The sequence below is a fragment of the Clarias gariepinus genome, chromosome 25 (genome assembly GCF_024256425.1).
Source record: "Clarias gariepinus isolate MV-2021 ecotype Netherlands chromosome 25, CGAR_prim_01v2, whole genome shotgun sequence".
Classification (NCBI taxonomy): domain Eukaryota; kingdom Metazoa; phylum Chordata; class Actinopteri; order Siluriformes; family Clariidae; genus Clarias; species Clarias gariepinus.
In genome coordinates, this window is record NC_071124.1 from 16,091,834 (window position 1) to 16,112,448 (window position 20,615).

General features: G+C 38.3%; 1 protein-coding gene across 1 annotated transcript in view; it reads left to right on the forward strand.

Annotated features, from left to right (window-relative positions):
• The window catches only part of sema6ba (sema domain, transmembrane domain (TM), and cytoplasmic domain, (semaphorin) 6Ba), a 178,718-nt gene extending 158,882 nt beyond the window's left edge, over positions 1–19,836 (forward strand). The window contains exons 14-17 of the mRNA XM_053487257.1: positions 765–905; positions 4,230–4,307; positions 4,397–4,455; positions 15,855–19,836. Of these exons, the coding sequence (XP_053343232.1) occupies positions 765–905; positions 4,230–4,307; positions 4,397–4,455; positions 15,855–16,744 (1,168 nt within the window). The 3' untranslated portion in view covers positions 16,745–19,836. The remainder of the gene's footprint in view (positions 1–764; positions 906–4,229; positions 4,308–4,396; positions 4,456–15,854) is intronic.
• Positions 19,837–20,615: the final 779 nt, after the last annotated feature.

A 20,615-nucleotide genomic window follows, 5' to 3' on the forward strand; every position in this document is an offset into this window, starting at 1 on the left:
ATGTTCAGTAGATACAAACAGCTTAGCTTGCATCATCTGGTGACAGAATGACTGGTTCTTGTACGTGACACAGGGACATTACCAAAAATCTTGAATAGACTCTGATAACAAACAGCGCACTTCAGACAGATCACGTAGATCATGATCCATGCACATGTGTTTATTCCCCTTTTCCTGTTTGGGCAAAGGCTAGTAAACTGATCGAGGTGTGGCGGACACAACCAGCAATAATTCTTTTTATTTTCATTCATCTTATAACATAAAACAACGTTGGCACTGTTCTAAAACCTATCGAGGCATGGAAAATATACAGTATGAACGAATGTTTACTGTAAAGGTGTACAGTGCTCATTAAAGACATAAAGCTGTTCTTGATTTTTTGGTCTGTAATAACCCTAAAATGACAGGATCCTTAGATTACTGTGCCCAAATCAGTTTCCAGATGGAAAACCCCGACAGACGTGCCACATGGGTTTACTCAGGGTTTGTCAGTTTCTTTCCACTGTTCCATTAGTGTGTAAGGAGTGTGCCAATGGACTAACATCCCAATCAAGGCTTTCTTCTCCCACCTTGTGCCTAGTGTTCCTTAAAAACTACCATGTTGAGGATAACGCTCTTACTGCAGATACTAGGTCATATTAGAGATATTAAAATATCGACTATATCAATTTGAACCATTTCAGTGTCTGTAAGTGCTTGTTTAATGTACAGTAGTTATTGCTGTGTGATGGAATCAGCGTTTCCTCTTTGTTTGTTGTGTGTAGGTGCGGCGATGATTCTGTCCAAGCCCGCCAGCCATTGTCTCTCACCCTGGACAGACAGAGTCATACTCTTTTGTTAGCCTTCCACTCTTGTGTGGTGAGGCTGCCTGTAGCTCGCTGCCAACTGCATTCCCGCTGTATGAAGTGAGTATACACACAAGCACTCTCTGCCTTTCACATACAGACGGTCTCACCCGCCCCCTCCCCCCCTCCCCGTTTTTTTTTTTAATGTTCTAATTTTTCATTGTATTACCGAAATAGCTTTTGCTTTCTCAGCGTCTGAAATCCTACTCATCTGACCCCCATCACATACACACACAAACACTTACACACACTTTCTCTGGCATGTCCATGCATGCCAGCTTCAGCACAGGCCTGAACTAGTGTATTTGATCCGCATTAGTAATAGGTTTCATGCTGGTTAATCGCCTTTTAGTCCCTGTCTTACTGTTTTTACAGTAAGCCAATGGAGACCACACACAAGGGGTGTCATTTATCAAGCTGGGCCATTTACATGAGAAATCTGGTATCCATAAAAAAAAAAAACAGTAATTTGAGGGGGAAAATGTCATATCCATACATATGTCATACTCTTTAGTTCGTGTAAAATCCTAACTAATTAACTTGATTGACTTCAAATCATATAATTTTCCTGGATTATTGCATTTTATATTGGATTATGTAATCAAGATTAAATTGCCTGTTTTTAATTACATTTACAGCATTTAGCGCATGCCCTTATATTGAGCGACTTACAGAAGTGCTTTAGAGTCTTTGTGCGTCTCTAAAAGTGTCACAACATATCCTAATGCTACAGTAGTTCATCGGACAAGGAATTAATCATACCATAAAGACGATTTTTTGTGGTTTGTTTTGCAAACCTTAAATAAATGCATGTCAGGATAAAGCTGGCTTTTTTATGCAGTGTTTCTTATACATGGTACTGTATGCACCATGCATGTCAGTCGTGACGCTTGAAATTATCTTTTTGAAAGCATTTTGTTTGATGTTATTGGTATTCATGGTCACAGATCTTTTTACTTCTGCACTGTTATTATGACACATGACATCACATCACTTAGCTCAGACTTAATTAACGTTTTGTCAAGATTTTAACCATTTCAGGTGATATTGCACTGCTAAGTGTTTATATAACATAGATGAGTAAAATTAATCTCCACTTTGTTTTTGTCTTGTCTTTCACTGTAGTATTATTTTTTTGCTGGTCCCAGGTGTCCCAAACATTTGGTTTTATTGAGTTTTGCGTGTGACACTACAAGCAAGCCAGCAGACATTTTTGCTTTTCGAAACATTTCGCCAAGATTAAGTTGACAATTTACATACTTAAAATTTAGTTCACCATCATTATTAGGTTGTTTTTACAGTTAAAATTAGTTTGTTAAAACAATGTTGGAACAAAATTTAGTAAAATTTTATTTGCACAGTGGAACCTCGGATTAATAGCATAACTCGTTCCGGAAGTGGGCTCGTATTTCAAAACACTCATAAATCAAAGCAAAATTTCCCATAGGAAATAATAGAAACTCAAATTATTTGTTCCACAGCCCAAAAAAATTAATACATAAAAATAATTAACACAAAATATAAAGTAAAAATAAAACAAATTAACCTGCACTTTACCTTTAAAAAAAAGTAAAAATAAATCCCAACAGATAAGTGTTTCCGTTTATGCGTGAAGGCGCTGTGTGTGCGTGTTTGTGTATGTGTGTGAAGCTAAAAAGTTAAAGTAAGAAGTAACCCTTTTTTCTCTCTTTTTTGAGTTTTTAACAGAAACACTGTTTTATCAGAGATTAACAAGGCACAGTTTCCAATGACAAAATGCAGGCTGATACAAAGAGGGAAAAATTGATCTTTAACCTCTTTAATGAGACTTTCTTTTGCTTTACCTGTGCGCACACGTTATAAGAAACAGTACACGCGCGCTGTACACACACCCATACAAACATAAATAAAAGATGTTTTACACACACTTGGCCACAGTGGTATAGTAAACATGACACGCGTGCACGGATGTTGATTATACCAGTGAGAGACGCGCACTAAGACCCAGCAGGGGAGATGAATACCCACAATTCCGCAGCGCAAGACAAAGAAAAACCATTGGCTCAGTTGTGATCACGTTAAGCATACGTGATACATAATACTCGATACACGTAAACCAAGACTTATCTGTTTTCCAAGTCAAAATATATTAAAAAATCTCTGCTCGTCTTGCAAAATGCTCGCAAATCGCCTTACTTGCAATCCGAGGTCCCACTGTATACAATAGCACTTTTTACAGTGCACATTGTCACAAAGCAGCTTTACAGAAAAAAAAAAAAACCTTAACTATAGAAATGAATATATTCACAACTCCCTGAGACAACATGAAGGGGAAAACCAGACTCAAAATTGTTCCTTATTTGGGTAATAGCGGATAGTATGACCATAATTAAAATCGTTCTTTCACATGACATTGGGATAATATTAAAGAATGGTCCCAACACAACGCTGCAATAAAAAAGTTTATTTATATTTCTGATCTAAAATGCTCATAAAGCTAATACAAGAGTTATTTTTTCGGCAACCATTTTTTGGCGACCAGGACTTAAATCCAGGCCACAGCAGTGAGTGTGCTGAATGCTAACCACCGGTCCACAAGGAAATCTCCGTCTGAGCGTAGTAACTGCACATATATTACTTTGTCGAAAACAATGAGCATCACAAAATTCCTCTAAGGGTGTTTTCACATTACAGCCTCAGGCACGGATTCCAGTACACGTGACCACAACTTTTGGTATGTTTGCGTAATATATACATCCAGGCACAGATCAGCATACTGTGTTCAAGTCCACTCAGCTCGAAGCAAATATGAAAGCCAACCATTCCTCAACACAGATATGAGCACTGATATTTAGAATGCAAAGTCATGAACGTGCCTTTCTCCTCCGATATCTCTGTGTGAGTGCGGCATGCACCGATCTCCTTCTCTGAACTACACAGCCTTAGCTCATAAAGTACTAAGGCATGTGAGGCATCTGAAAAAATCAATAAAATTAGGTATAACACAAAGGTTGAATTCCTTGTACGCACCTTCTCTTTGTGTTTATAAGTGTACTCAAGTGTGAAACAATATTACTAATGTGAAAGCTGATCAATGGGGCGAGGGGAGTCAAAATGCAGTAAATAACTGAAGTGTACGAAACCATTTACTTGAGAAGCAGCCAAATGGGGGGAAAAAACAATATCTGCAGTATGACCATATAAAAGTTGCCGCTAAACACAAAACGCTGTTTCACGAAACAGCATTTTGTGAAAATGGACTTCATGCAGTTTGGACATTAAACAACAATTTTGTCATTCAACCTTGCAAAATTAATGTGTCAAGATAATAAGCAGATGGCTGACAGCTAATGGCTAATAGTATTTATATTGAACTTGCTATGGTGTGTGTGTGTGTGCGTGTAGGAACTGTATATCCTCTAGAGATCCTTACTGTGGCTGGACCAGAGGAAGCACTTGTTCTCTTCTCAGACCTGGAACCAGGTGAGACTCAACATATGGTCATAATTTCAGTTCTTGTTTGACAGTGTTTTTATTTATTTTAAATTTTTTAATTTTTTTTTTTTATGTAGACTACCCTTTGTGCAGGACGTTGAGTACGGGAACATCACACATCTCGGAGACTGTGATGGTGAGTTGCTTCAGTTCATCATGGCATGACACAGGACTGGGTGGGGTATTGCGAGTATGGTTGATTTTTTTTATACTACATAATTGGATCATCTGGATGTGAAAGCGTGCGTAAAACACATTGTTAAATATTATCATACCACAGCACTTCACCAGCATAACTCTGAAAGTAGTGTTGGCTGTAGTTCAAACCACAGGTTTATATAATGCACTTTGTTCTAATAATTTGTTTATACAGTAATAATTTATACTAATAAATGAACTTATAAAGCAAATACAATGTTATTTATAAAAGACATAACTGTGGAGCTTTCTGCAAGGTGATATCTATTCACCATTTATGGAATGAGTCTCCAGTGCCAGAGCCTGCTACAGAAGGGTTCGTACTGTAGGCCTTTTAGTTTCTTGGTGACGTGTTTTCTTTATTTTATAATTAAATGCATCATATTCAACTTTAAGAATGAGAGAAAAAAGAGCCGGTTAAGGTAACTGCTTAACTCTTGTGATAACAGGAGCTAACTTGTTTCATAGACATTCCATGCCATTGAATTGTACCTGTAAATGTATAATGCTTCATTCACACATTATCACACTATTCCTTATTAATCTTTGTAATGTTTAACACCAGACTAGCAAAATGTAGGTCATAGGATCTCCCCCTATCCCCAAACAAGCACACAATTCCCACTTTGTCCCTTTTCACACTGTGCACCCTTTGCTAGATGAAGCTGCCCTATACAAGCCATTTTACCACTGACAGCAGTCTGCAGCAAGATGGATTAACTAGTCTTGGGGAAGCGAAAGACACAGAGCGACAGACTGCAAGAGATAGAAAGTTACATAAACAAAGGCAAAGAGTGTTGAATGTTAAGCTATGGAGTAAAAGTTGGGTACTAGTGAAAGAAATTATGTGAAAAATGCAGAAAATCCAGCAATTTTGTCATATATAAATGTTTTAAATCCCATTTAGTACAATTAGTTATATCTTTTTTTATGTTTTACCATAAGCAGTGAACCTATATAGTTATTAGTATGCGTGTTGCATAGAACTTCATTGTGAAGGTTAGTTAATGCTGTTTGACTGTATGGTGGTGAAGAAAATGTAAAGTCCAGTTTAATATCAGCAAGAAGAAACATCACTGCATGTAGGGGGAAGAAATGTGAAAATCCAATAAAAAATGATGTTATTGCCTCTTCACGATCTTCTTTGCTTATGAAAATGGCACTTGACTGGATTATGATTGTAGACAGGACAAGGATATTACATGCTTTTTTCGTGAAGCTGGAACAGAAAACTGGACCACTGCCAGCAACAAAGGCAGCATACTGCAAAGCCCAGCAGAATGTTCTCGTACAAGTTTTCTTTTCAACTTTTGCTGTCGTGGCATAGTGATAGATTAAACCAGCTGCTAACTCTTTTAGAAAGCATACATGCTTAGTGGCTCATATTCAAAACCCAGCAAGCTTTAATAAAAAAAAATTAAATGACTATTGAAGCAGGGAAAGCAATGGAGCCTTAAAGGAATCAAAGCAACCCAATTTACCGTAACACACTAGGTCATACCTCCCACTATCCTCTTGCCCAATTCTGCACATTTTACCTAAAAGAAAGCTATTTAACAAAATGTGCAACCAAAGAAGAGACAAAAAGCGTGACATGTTGAAAAATTGTTTTAAGTTTGGGAAGAGGGCGGGTTATGAGGAAAACAGTACGCAGCTCTAACCAATGTTGCGCTTTTAATTTTTCTTGGTGCTAATAAAAAAACTGCACCTTTTGTTTGGACGAGGATGTTGTAAACTTTTTTTTTTCTTAGATCCTTTGGATGTGACCATTCATTTATAATAAATGTCATTAATACTGTGTTGGTAAAACTGGAATGGTTCAAACTACAGTAGACATGATGATAAAAGTTTAGTAGCAAGTTCTTATGGCTTAAAAATTTATTCCCATTTAGCATTAGCTTGCGAAACAAAGTTAGAAAAAAATAAATGCTGTTTCCATAGCAATATTTATATAATGCTAATTCATTTTTTACATGCTGCAACCAAAGCTGGACCACCTTTATCACAATTTAAGTATACTGTGATGTAATGGTGTTCCATCATAGTAATATTAAGCACCTGTTCATTTAAACCTGCTTTGTGTAATTGTACATCTAAATATATGAGAGATAGAACTAGACATGATTCATACTATTCAGAATGAACAGATAACATTTTAATTAGTTTTTATAAAAAGCTTGAGACTAGAGGTGTGCATCAGGATGCAAACATATGAGTGAGTGGAATTTATTTTCAAGCAAGTAAAAGGGAGTTGTTAGATATGAGCAAGTGGGATTAAAAAAAAGTGCTGGCATTTCTGCCTTTCTACCAAGTGTCAGGTTTAGATCACACCCACTTAGAGTTTATATCTGAATATAGATTACTTTTGGAGCGCTAAAGAGGACATTCAGTCAGGGAACCACCCCCTGCCACTGGGGCATTGCACAAGTCCATGCAACCCAATTGGTCCCAAGCCAGGATAAATTGTCTAGTGTAAATTCTGTGCCATATCAAATATGTGGACCAAATGATCCACTGTAGTGAACATCTCATCACCCTTTTAAACGATAGGGAAGCAGGTGAAATGGAAAAAATAGAACGCTTAACATATGTTGATAGTGAGATTCTGTTACACATCTACCATGTACCAAAGACATTGTCATCATTATTTTTAATTTAAAAAAACGCAGATGGCTTTTTTCCCCTATTAAATATATACAGTATAAAGCCTAAATTTTCATTTGAATGTGCTTTCAAAAATATAAGCTCAGCAACGCTTTTCTCTCAGGCCTTGTCTGGGTTCCAGAAGTGTGAATTCTGAATCCATCTTAGCTTCCCGAATCGTCTCAGCATTCCAAGACGAGTTCCAGAAGTGGAACAGAACACCAGCAGGGCTTCTTTTTCAGAGCTTTGAGGGCACTTGAGCAGAAGGGCGTAACTGGTTATCATGCTAGCCCTGCCGAGGTGATTATAGAGCTGAGGTAATCTTCTCAGCAGTTGGGACAACTCCTGCAATCAGCAAGAAGCAGAAAGACAGAAACTTTCCTGCTTCATTCTTGGCAAGCTGAAACACCTGCTCTTAAAATTAAAATTGTTAAACCTTATTTTACCTTTATTACTTTAGGTGGCATTGTAAGTAATAGTAAATGCAGATAAAATGCCTCCTTGTACATTTAACAGTACTCCCCCTTGGCCTTGCATATAAAACTCTTAATGTTTCTGTAGGAGGTAAAGATAATGAACTTAGGTGAAATTTATTTGCCTGAGAAATAAGACCTGACTGTGAGAGCATTTTATGCCATGATCCCAAGATTTTGACCTGACCCTTACAAAAAGATCATACAAATACACATTATAAAAAGGTGTTTTATTGAGTCAGTAATTATAATTATAAAAATAATTGTACACAAGTCCAGAAAATGATACACGTCTTTGAGCACTGCTTGCGGATTTATTGTTTAATAAAAAAAGCAGTGTCAAAATAAACAAAAAGTTAATGAACCGGGTTATTAAGGCTATACAATATGGCTCCATTATACTGTAGCTATTCTACAATGAATACTGTCTTAGACAGATCCATAAATGTGGATTAAGTGGCAGTGCTTTTTTTCTAATTCAGCTGCTTTGCCTTTATTTACAAAATGAGGGTGCTAAACAAGGAGCAATCTCACTCCTTACGAGCACCCTTCCTTAGAAGTAGTTATTTAACTCCCTAATTTAGAATTGATTTTAAAATCTGCCTCTTAAAAACTCCTAAATAGCATAGCAGATTCATAAAGCTATGTATTCCCAGCAGCTTATGTTACAAATTAAGTTTTATGGTCATAAATGCTGGTCTTCTGAACATCCCTAAAGTTAAACAAAATGAAAACGTGGGCTTTTATGGTCTTGCTTACCTTAATACTTACTAATGCAGCATTTAAGCATTCTTTTTTAAAATTATTATTATTTCTTAATTATTATTCAAACATTGGTTGTTATTATTCAGGTCCTTAATACTCTCCGTGTTCTTTTATTGATTGGTAGATTATTGTTTAATTTCTTATGACGGCAATTTTGATAGTAGTGTGAGATGCAGGATTTATATTAATGTGCTGATCGTGTTATCATTTCTGTAATTACAGCGTACTAAGTGATTTGTATGATAGACATTCCACATAAACTGATTAAAAAAGTGCTTGTGAGGAGATGTTTATTTGGCATAAATAGAAGGAGAAAATCTAAGAAGTAGAGCTTTACTTTAGTCTTCAAGGCTTTTCAGTTTATCAGTAATGCTTATAAGCCGCATTGCAATTTTTGTCTAACTTCAAGTTAGAGAGAGAGAAAAAACAAGGCTGGTAATGGATGAAAGGTTTATAGGTGCTCTTAAATGATAACAAGGACTTGTTTTATGGATATTCCACACTGCTGAGTCTCATTTATTAAAGTGGATAAAGCAGGAGCATTTACAACAGGAAAGTGGTATTCTAAAAAAGGTTTCTTCAGAAATTCATTTGTTTCCTGTGAGAATTTCTTTTCTATTTACATATAAGGAGATTACTTGTGTTAATCTTAATTAAAATGCTTCAAATTGTTTAATTAGCATAACTCACTGTTTCTATGGCGAAAGTTTAGACTGAGTTTTAAATTAATATTATTAAATAAATACAGCCTTATTAGTTCAATAGTTCACATGGATGCATTTTTTTTTCTTAAAAAAAAGATTTTCCATATTGACTTCCTAAAATAAAACAATTGCATTCAATTACAACTAAACAAATGTTGTTGTGTTAAAGAGTAGAGTTAGCATGTGGTAGCTGACTCGCTGCAGTAACGAAAAACATGGTGCTCTGTTCCCTTTCACCATGTATTCAACATTTTGTCACTTTCACCTCTCAGAGAGCTTCGCCATTTATGTCAATTTGTGGGGGTCACAAAATGCAAATCATCTCTGGTGTAAATTTGCCACAGAAATGTGATTAATAAGTTGTAAATCAGATTCATATTTACATTCAGTTAAAACTTTTCAGCTTGGGAGATGCTTATGAACACAACCATAATAAAACATAATTATAAATTCAACCAAAAGTATTAGGTTTTTATTTTAAATAAAATGGTTATGTCAGTAAATGGTTGTGGTATAACTATAATCAAACACTTTGGCTTGTGTTGTTAGTGGGAAATAATCCACTTTGCCATTGTCAGTTTTTTTTTTTTTTTGGTAGACTTTTATGTTGACATTTGGTTTCAGACCTAATTTCCCAGAATGCACTTCAGTGTGTTAATGGTCTTGTGTTTGTTGTCCCAATTGTTGACGTACTGTATGTGTATTTTAGACTTACTGTAACCTCTCTTTTGTGGGTTTGTTAGCATTAGCTTCACTATTAGCTAAAAATGTCTCTCCAACATTTTTTGCACCACAGACAGTTTTATGCAAGACAATTTTCTAAGTACTAAACACTGCGTGCCCATAACACCGCATAATAAAGTGAATAATAAATACAACAACCCATAAAACAGAATCTGTGTGAGCCCTGAGATTGTTTCCCTATGACGAGACAGTCCTATCTAAGAGTCATGGGAGACAATGAAACCCATAGTGTATTCATGATGTCCAGTCTACTCTGTAATTTAATTTTCATTGCTGTCACTGCAGACAACGCTTTTTCACAAAAAATAGGTTATTGGAAATGGAAGCAGGGTTTTCAGCAGCTTTGTGGCAATTTCAGGATATTCCTGCCTGATTTTAATCCAGAACGTCAGCAGAGTTGAAATTGCCTCAAACATACCTTCATGACCGCATCTATAATACAGAGAGGGCATAGAGCATGTGAATCACCTGTTGCGATAAACCCATAATTTAGGGAGAAACTTGGTATTTTCTTTTAAATCCAGCTTTCTTTTTGAAAGTCTCACTTGCTGTCTCATCACAGGGTATTTTCTGTTTTTCAAACAAGCTTTCCATGGTTAGTTTTTTTTAATTTTTTTTTACTAATTTTAGCTAAAGTTAGCATGTAACATTAACTTACTTTTGTCAGGCATTAAAACAGAGGTACAGGACAAAAAGAGGTACAGATGGTAGTAAATGGAAGATGATATAATAATTTTTCAAAATAAAACACTTTGCAAACTCTAATAGTCAATAAAGTGTAAAGAAAGTAAAAATATTTTAAATTATTTCTGCATGGCCCAATACCAAATTATCTATGGTGGTTGGGGACCACTACTGTATACAGTACCACTCACCCTGTACAGGGTCATAGGAAGCCTGGGCCCATATTCACAAAGCTTCTTAAGCCTAAAAGTTGCTCCTAGTGATTAAATTCTTAAAAAATTCTTAGAATTATGACATTTTCTTAGAATTTTCCCTTAAATTTAGGATTAAATCTTAGTTAAGATAAAAATGATTCACGAAACATCTTAGCCCTAAACACAGCTCCTAAGGTAAAAATTGTTGTGGAGAGGAGGACTTTTAAGAGGCTTAAGAGTTTCTATAGCAGAGGGAAAAATGGTGGAAAGAAGAAATATTCTCCAAATACTGAACATAAAGATAAAAGATAAAAACTGCTTTTCTGTCCAGTTTGGTTTTCTTGTTGTTTTACTTCCTTACATTTCTCCCGGATTGTACGCTACATAATTTCCAAAAGTGCAACTTAAAACATACAATCATGTAAATTGGTAAAAGGTCAGCCATTTTGCTCACATCAATCTGAAATGGTATAATAAAAGTAATGATAAAATCAGTATGGTAAATAAATGTAAGAACTTTAATATAGTAACTACTGTGTGAAAATTGGTTGCTTCTAAAGTAGACATATTTTCAACATTTGGCTGTTTTAATTAACTTTGATATACAGTATTTAGTCTATACAAACATTATGATATCATGTATTCTATTTTCACAAAGAGTGTATTTCAAGACCTTTGCAGAGGTCAGAGGTTATTTTTTCATCAACCAATCACAGTCCTTAAATAGCTGCATCATCCCTAGCAACGGGGTCAACCACACCACCTCACTAAGATAACGGTTTTTGTACTTTGCTTACTCAAAGTTGCTCTAAGAAGTTTTCTAAATCACTTTTAGTCTAAGACTCCCAGCTAGGACATTTTAGGCTAAGATGGGAGCTTTCTGAAAGAATTCTAAGAAGATTTGTAAATATGCGCCCTGGAGTTTATCCCATGGGACTTGGGGCACTAAGAGGGGTACATCCTAGACAGGGTGCCAACCCAACGCAAGGGCACAGACTCACAATGCGAAATTTGGAAATGCCACTTAGTCTAATCTGCATGTCTTTGGGCCGTGAGAGGAAAACCACCAAGCACAAGGAGAACATACAAACTCTATGCACACAAACCGCAAGGCGAGAATCGAACCTGGACCCTGGAGGTGCAAGGCGACGGTGCTACACCGTGCTGCCACCATGAAATTCTTTGTTTGCATTTTCTTTGTCGATGTGACCCATTTTTCTCGATCATGATCATAGTTCAAATTAAATAAAATGAATTACAGTTGAACCTGTAACGATCATAATTTATTCCGGAACACTCGTAAATTAAAGCAAATTTTCCCATAAGAAATAATGGAAACTCAAATTATTCGTTTCACAGCCCCAAAAAATAAGTACATATAAATAATTAATACAAAATATAAAGTAAAAATAAAACAAATTAACCTGCACTTTACCTTTAAAAAGATTCGCGCCAGAGCAGTGTTTCCAATAGAGAGAGGGAGAGAGAGAGAGAGAGTGTGTGTGTGTGTGTGTGTGTGTGTAAAGCCAATAGGAGATGGGGGTGTAAAGACAGGTGTGTGTGAAGGGGCACAGTGTCAAATTATGCGCACGCACACACATAACGACAGGCTGAAACAGAAAGGGAGAAAAAAAGGATCTTTAACCTCTCTAATACAATACCGCAGCGCAAGAGACAGCAAAAGCATTGGCTCAGTTGTAATCACGTGATGCTGGGCATGAAAACAAAAAGTGCATGCGTGATACATGAATACTCGGTACTTGTAAACCAAGACTTCCTCGTCAAAATTTATTAAAAATCTTTGCTCGTCTTGCAATACACTCGCAAACCCCGTTACTCGCAATCTAAGGTTGTACTGTGTATGATATTGTCTAAGTTGATAAAACGTATATGGAACACCCTACACATTACAATCCTAATGTAATCCATATAGTGCATATACCTGTACTGTATATTTAGTAAAATGCTCTAATTATAATAGTCTGCACATGCGTCCTACATCAAACCCCCTCATGAGAGCTATAGTACACACGCATCACCCTTATTGATTTTCATACAAAGGCATGCTCCCGCTGTGTTTTATTCCTTACATATTAAGTGTATTTTTTATTTATAAGTACTTTTTTTTTTCCCTGAATCTGTGAATAAATAGAGTTTGATTCGTAAAGACCTGAGCTGTGAAATATAGCTTAACGACCCTAAATGTTTAACACAAGATCTGGATTGCCAGCTCCCTGTAGCATTTAACAAATGCACTTCATTTCATTTTCTTGCATTCGTTTAAGCCTCTTAATTTTATCAGACAGCTGTACCTCAGCGACACTGCTTCCACAGGAAGAGAAATAATGGACCAATATTGCACTGACATAATATTAGGTCTAATAGCCCAATGCTCATAAAATGAAAGAAGTCAGGGTTGAAAAGCCATTATTTTTAGAATGTAATCAGGTTTTCTCCAGAAGTCATTTTCATTTTAAATGTGGAAAATATAATTGGAGAGAATATGTTATTACTTTGAGAGGTCCTAGTGCTGTTAGGGCCCAAAGCGATTGTGTCTGCATAATGGTAGGAGCGTATCTATTATGACTGAGAAGAACCTTGTACTTCATAATAAATCTTGACACTGTGAAGGAAAAGGACAAGCAGCAAACAATATCTTATATGAAAATGAAATATTTATCTTAAACCCCTTCTAGCAGAAAAAAAATAACACATTTCTCATTTGAGTCCAAACATAAGCAATGGTAGAGGAATGAGCTTCGCGTCCATGACCTAGAGCTAACGCACATCGGTCTTGCTTCCATCCTGGAGGCTCTGACAGACACAGGAGCGCAGCGGCCTGCGAGTGCACACCTCTGTGCCTATGTAGGCTGATTTACGGGGACGATGTGGAGCCTGCACTGCCATTAAAGCGTCATGATATAGAAGATACAGTGGCGGCTCAGCCCACAGAGCTTTTCTTATGGCCTCCGCACATCAAAGAGCAGCCTTACTTCAAAGAGTCGCTGTGTCCATGACCTCGAATTCGGGCTGAGGATCGAGATGTAATTCTCTTGAGTGCGGTTCTAGGTGTCGACTGATGTCAGAAAGCGGGTTTTAGGTTTTAGGCTTTAAGAGCAGATGCAGCAGGATCGAGGTTTTAGCTTTCACAGCTGACTGTGTTATCGTAAGTGGATGTGTCCTTTCAGTTTTTCAATGCTGTTTTTCTTCTCATTGGTTCATTTTGTTAAAAGGAGAAAAAAAAAACCTTGGGGCTCTTGAAAACTCGTGTCCTTTCATTCTTTGATAACCATGTGATGCACTACCACGAGCGACGTTTATACTGACTTAGTGAGAGGTCTGTAAGCAGGACAGAATGACAATAAGAGTGACTGATGGAGTTTTATGTAATGCTCTGTTGACTCTTCGTGTGCTTTAGCTGCTCCCTAAAGAGCTATATTGTGAAGTGAGGCCTCCGACTGAGGTGAAGAGGAAGGTGATGATAGTTGAAGGTACTTGAGAACGGCAAGAGACAGCAACAAAGAGACAGGAGTGTGAAGAGATAATATAGACCCAGAATCATCCACAGATAACTCTCTCCTGTTGAATGAAAGCGTTTATTTGTGGCTGACTGGAATTAATTTAGAGTTCATTCAACAGCAGGAACGTTTCATTGCACCATTATGCACGCCCTGAAATTTTTCATATTTACCTCTTTCCCTCCGCCATCCATTTTGTTGATTGTGCTATGTGTGTGTGTGTGTGTGGGGGTGTCTGTGTGTTCTTTCATTGCACTAACTTTATGACAATTTTCTTTCAAACTGTAGCTATATTTTATATACTCCTCACAAAATACCATTTTTTTCGAAGGTTTATTGGTTTTATGGGTTCTTCAAATCGATAACAGGTGCATGCTGCGGCAGGGCAGAAGTCAAAAGCCATTGGCAGGCAGGATGTGCGATAATGGGATTCAGAATAGAAACTCAGCCGTGCCGTATAGCTTCTCATTTCTAAGCACGTCAACCCGGAGTGTGCACACACACACACACACACTCACTCAGGGTATAGCAGTAGCAGGACTGAGCACGGGGAGGAGAAGAGATAACAGATAGGAGATTGAGAAAATGGTGGCAAAAATCAAGGACATCCCACAGGACAGCAAAGAGGAGAGATTACAGGAAATGCCAGAGAGACAGAGAGAAAGAGAGAGAGAGAGAGCAAGGACAAAGGAAATGAAAAAGAACCTGGAATCAATTAATATAGATTTAAAGCTGCCTCATCACATTTCAGTTTATTTCTACAGTATTGTGAACATACAGTACAGTACACACAAGTGTTGGTCATTTCTATTAATTTTTTTATAGATCTAAGAAATGATCATTTCAACAACAAGACAAATTTTCCTTACTGTGCATGGATGGTAAGATTTGCATTAGTGTGTTTAGTTTTAGACCAAATAACAATATAAGATCAAGCGCTTATTTTTCAAGGCTCTAATCCAGACTGTGAAATGGGAAATGTCTTGGGTAATGCATTCTCCCCATGATTACACTGACATGCTTCTGCATAATGCTTGTCTCTGTTACGCTGATCACCTGAATAGAAATTTCAGGTCATTTGATAGATGGAGTTTGTATTGCGGCTGTCTTAATAAAGCGGTAAGATTGCTAAGTCAATAGTACTCATGGTTGATTGCGTTTTAATTGGTAATCTGCTAAAGGTTAAGTAAGTCAGTATTTTGTTAAAGCTCCTCTCATGCTGGCATTTTCATAAAATCTGTGAAACCTGCACTTACCCTTCTCTAACCTCTCTTTTTATCAAGAAATACTTATAGTTAATGACAAATGTGTCTATGCATTGTATATTTGCCTCTGAGGAAATGTTATTGTCATGTAACATGTCGATACAGGTCATACCAGTGGTCTTAGGGAAATCATTTTTGTAACAAATTTGAATTTTAAATTTATATTCTCTTCACGCTTAGCGATTAATTTTCCTAGACTTAAAACATCCTCAAATTATACATACATAGATAGATCAATATAAATATAAAATATGAGTATAATGGAAATAGATATTTTATTAGCAGTTTAAACTTTGTCTAAATAATATTTCTGCATTTGTTTCTCTTCTCTGCTTCCCCCTCTGCAGGTCTGCTACATGAGAGTTTCACAGACGAGCCAGAGAGCCTGGTTACTCTAAACCTGCTGGTGGTAGCAGCTGTTTCCGCGTTCTCCACTGGGGCGGCGCTCTCTGGCTTGGCCGTGTGCTGGATTATGAGCCAGAAGCACCGTCATTGCTCTAGAAGTGAAACTTCTTCCTCGGGTAGCCAGCGCAAGAGTGAAAAGGAGTGCAGCATGCTGGGGCCAAGCACCAGCGGCTCAGTGCTGAGCGTAACGGATCGGCCACGCCCACAAGGCGAAACGCTGTTCGTGATGCCCAACGGGTGGACGAAGGCAGCGGATCTGGACCCAGGACTGCTGCCTACACCTGAGCAGACTCCGCTGCAGCAGAAACGCCCTGCTCCATCGCTCCGCCTCTCCGACTCAGGCTCTGGCTGGGACCAGAGCCAGACCTACCTGAACTCGGTAGGCACCCAGTGTCCTCCTCCACCACCCTCTGCCATCTTCCTCAGCTCTAAGCTCCTTAGTGACAGGCGTCATGAAGAGGTCATGGAGCGACAGCGCTATGTTTCTCTCTCCAAGTACCGTGAGCATGGCACACGCCCAGGTACTCTGCTGCGCAAATCAGCGGGTGACTACAACTACCCAATGACGCCTCAGGACTCGCCTGACAGGAGGCGGGTGGTGTCCGCGCCCAGCACACAGATGGAGTACACCGGCGAGGCTCTACGCTGGACCCATGAGAACTACGTCTTCCATGCCGTGCCGACCCCGGGACACCGCTACGCCACAGGCGCAGGACATCCACCCAGCCTGGCCCGCACCGTCCTGCACGGCTCACGTGGCCTCATGGACCTGGCAGATTTCAGCCACCTGCTGGGCAAGGGAGGCAACGAGCGTGCTCCTTCAGGGCAGTGAAGAAAACAGAAAAGAAAAGATCTGTGAAAAAGAAGGAAGCAGTGCAGTAGAAAACATGCAGAGTGTAAAGCTTCAGAGCTACTGCAGTGCCAGCAGGAACTGGCCAACATCTTTCTTTTTTTTTCCTTCATTTTTCTTGCTGTCTCTCCTCTCTTTCAGAGCTCCTTTTTCGATCTTGTCTGGATCCCTTAGTCATGCTAAGATCAATCACTGGAAATGGCCTTCTCTCTTCCTCATAGCAGAAGTTCCCACAGAGGAGTGCAAGCTCACACGCACGCGCACACACACACATGCACACACAGCTTCCTCAGTCCACCCGCGCAGTCTTGCTGGTTGTCTTAACACAAACAGCAAGTCCTTCATCAGAACCAAGAGAACAGCAACATTTGTGACTGCAGCAGCGCTAATGACGTCCATATCTATTCCCAAACACACACACGCTCTCTCTCTCTCCCGCTCATCATTTAGAGAATGTGCTGGCGTGTTCTCGTTCACTGGGGATTTCTGAGCTGCTGCTTGTAATAAAACATTTTCAGTGAGGGTCGGCAGAGACAGCGCAGAGGCATCGATTCCCGCTGCAGTCTAGCCGTGGCGTATACCTCAGCCTATCCCATTTTCTTCGGTTTTATAAATTGCTTTTTGTTTTACAGTGTTGAACTCACTTAAGTAGCATCACCGCTCCTGACCCACGATGCAGTGCCACACATCAGCAGTATTCACGCTGGCAGGACATATACAAGAAGTCAAGAGCAGTGCATCTCCTTGACTGCACATGCAAGCGTGCTTGTTTTCAGAGTGGAAAATACGGGAGAGAGGATGATCCTGGTTCATCCGCTAACTCAGATTTTCTGTAAGGCTACTCTACAGAGGGACAGAAAGGGAAAGACAGAGCATGGAAGATTGAGCGAGATGACACAGAGAGGGGTAAAAAAAAATGGAAGTGCAGAATTTAAAGCAATTCTTTTTTTCTCAAGCAGAGGAAAGAAACCCTCTGAAAGTGTTCTTAAATGTTGTACGTTTCCGTGTACAGTTGTACAGTGAATTACCTGCTCCGACCTGGACTGTGGACAAACAAAGCGGTACTAAAGAAAAAGCAGTGCTGACCTTCAGCTGAAGGTTCATATGAAGAATATATAGACTATATAGACGCATTCGCTGTGCGCTGCGTTTCTCTAAGCAGCGTCTGAGAGAAGAAGAGACGAAATTAAACTCTCTTCATCTCCTTAGGGGAAGAGAGGGACAAATAAGCAACGGAGCTGAGAAAGATTGTGCCAAATGAGGACCGCTGATTGGATTACCCGGCACAAGATGTCATTAAATATTGAGTGTTCCAGAGACTCTTCAGCCTGTACTGTATTATAACCCATTTTGTTGGTTGCTTTGTTCCATGTTTGTTCTCATTAATAGGCTCCGTATTTTCTTTTGTCATAAAAAGACATTTGTTTGAGAAAAAGGTCAAAATTTACATGCTTTGAACAGTTAGTCGCATACGTACTGTACGCTTCATCAGCACAGGAGCGGAAAGGGGGCATTGTGAATTAGATAATTATACAAAGTAAAAAAGCAAAATCAAACTAATATATACTTATTGCATATGTGCAAGTGCCACTGATAAGAATAAAGAGACTGAATCATTTTACTCAACACCTACTTATGATAGAAGTCTAAGGGTAGTTGATGAGACGCCTGTTAGTGTTACCAGTACAATCAGTGTTGTTTGATGATGCACGGATGCAACTAAACAATTAGGAAAGTATAAATAACTAGAATCTGGTTTTACAGTCGGGGGCAGTTACATAGGGACATGGGCTTCTGAGTGGCGCAAAGGGAGAGAGTTTGGCCTGCCATCTGGAGGTCGCAAGTTCAAATCCATAGCCAGGAGTCCTAGGGAGCAAATTGGCCATGCTCTCAAGGGGGAGGGGGTGTCATATTTGCACTCCGACATTAATCATAGCCGATCATAGGGGTCTGTGAGCCACGCAGGCAGATGGCATCAGGTAGATCTCTTCCCTGCATGTGAGCAGCAGTTCAGTCGGCTGGGTGTCACGTCTGCCGGAAGGACCACCCGAAACTGTTGCTTGATGTGGGGAAGACAGGCGGGAATTTGTTATAAGTAAATTAAGGAGGAATTCCTTTTTTTTCTCCATAAGTACAGTTTTGGTCTATCTTAAATCTTTCCTGTAATAGTATCAGTTGTTTTAAATTTAAAGTCTGTGCAGATTGCTCATCATTAGAGTTCAACAACTGCCATTACACTCTTATTGTAAGTCTGTATACAGTAGAGTAATGTGTTTTGTTTCATAAATTATTCTAAAATTATTCTTTGTGGTATTTGTACATATGCTACAAACATTTGCACAAAAGGTTAAGATGTAACTTTTTCTTTTAATAATTCCTGGAGTACACTCATGCAGAACAGTGTGAGATTTCTGAACATATGGATAATCTGCATAATGCATATGTAATTCCCGTGCATTTACCGAAAAGTTTAAAAATCAAGCACGCTTCGCTGAAAAACACACATACGCCCAGGCGCACAAAAAACACCTGCATTTTCAGTGTCCTGCTTCTTGAGGGAGGATTCACTCTGGTGCATTCATGGTTCGTTCTACTCTTTAAAGGTTAATTCTTTAAAGATGCGTGATATTGGAGCCATATGGCTGGGGTTAGGGAGAGTGCGACCACACACCCACACACACAGGAATCTACACAAATATAAACACTGTCACATGCAGCACCTGTGAAAGTGCAAACTGTGAAAGTACAATGTATGCTCACACACGCACAAACCAAGTTTGCTTCAAGATGGCATGCATCTGGAAGGATTGCTAGCTTGCAGATTGTTCGCAGATACGAACACACACACGTGCAACATGACCATGGATGATTAAGGGAGTGCATTATAAATGCAGTTTGAACAAGTTTCAAATAAAATAATAAGGAAAAGGGAATCTTGAGGACGTGAGACAGATCACTGATAGGTCAGAATATCATGAACCTGCAGTTCCATTCATGATGCTGCATTTGCACAGAAGCTTTACATGTTTTCATGAAACAGTCACACGCGACTACACACAGGAGAATATACAGCTACTGAATGGGCCATGGTAGATGGTTTTTCCATTGGCATTGTGGTGACCTGGTATGGAAAATGAAATCACATGGAGAGAACAGTGACAGAACATATAATCTTATTTTTTTTTTATCTGAACTTTCTATTTTTTATTAAAAGAAAAACCTAGGAAAATCACATTAGTCATTTTTTTTTTTATAAACTGTCTTGCAACAATCCTCTTAAAGGTGCAGTATGTCATTTTCAAACTGTGTTTCTGGACCTAAAATAATTATGTTATATCAAAGACATTCTAGAAAAAAGAAAACTGTGATTAAAAAAACTGCCATGCAACTGATCTGGCTAGTTTTTGTTTGTTTGTTTTTTTTATTTTAGGTTTAGAATTATCATTTTCTGACCCAGAAATAAGCTCCACCCCTTAATGTAATTGCAGCCTGTAGGATATAAAGGAATCACACTAAAGAAAAATCAGATCAATCAGTATTTTTATGTTAAATTAATAAAGTGTCATTTTTAAAGGTGCAGTACAGTATATACGTTTTAAAAGTCGTTCTAGACCTTATATAATTATATAAAATCCAAAACACATAGAAACTGTGAGTTGCAATACTGCCATACAATGGATCTGTTTTGGTGTTTCCATTAGCGGCTTAATAGATTGTTTACCTTTTTTGATCCTTAAAAATGAGTCAGTTTTATATATTCTAGGAGTTACTTTCAAGACTTGTATATCAAAATGTTTTAAAAGTTAATAATGAGATATAGTACTGTGCAAAAGTCTTGAGCCACCCCTCATTC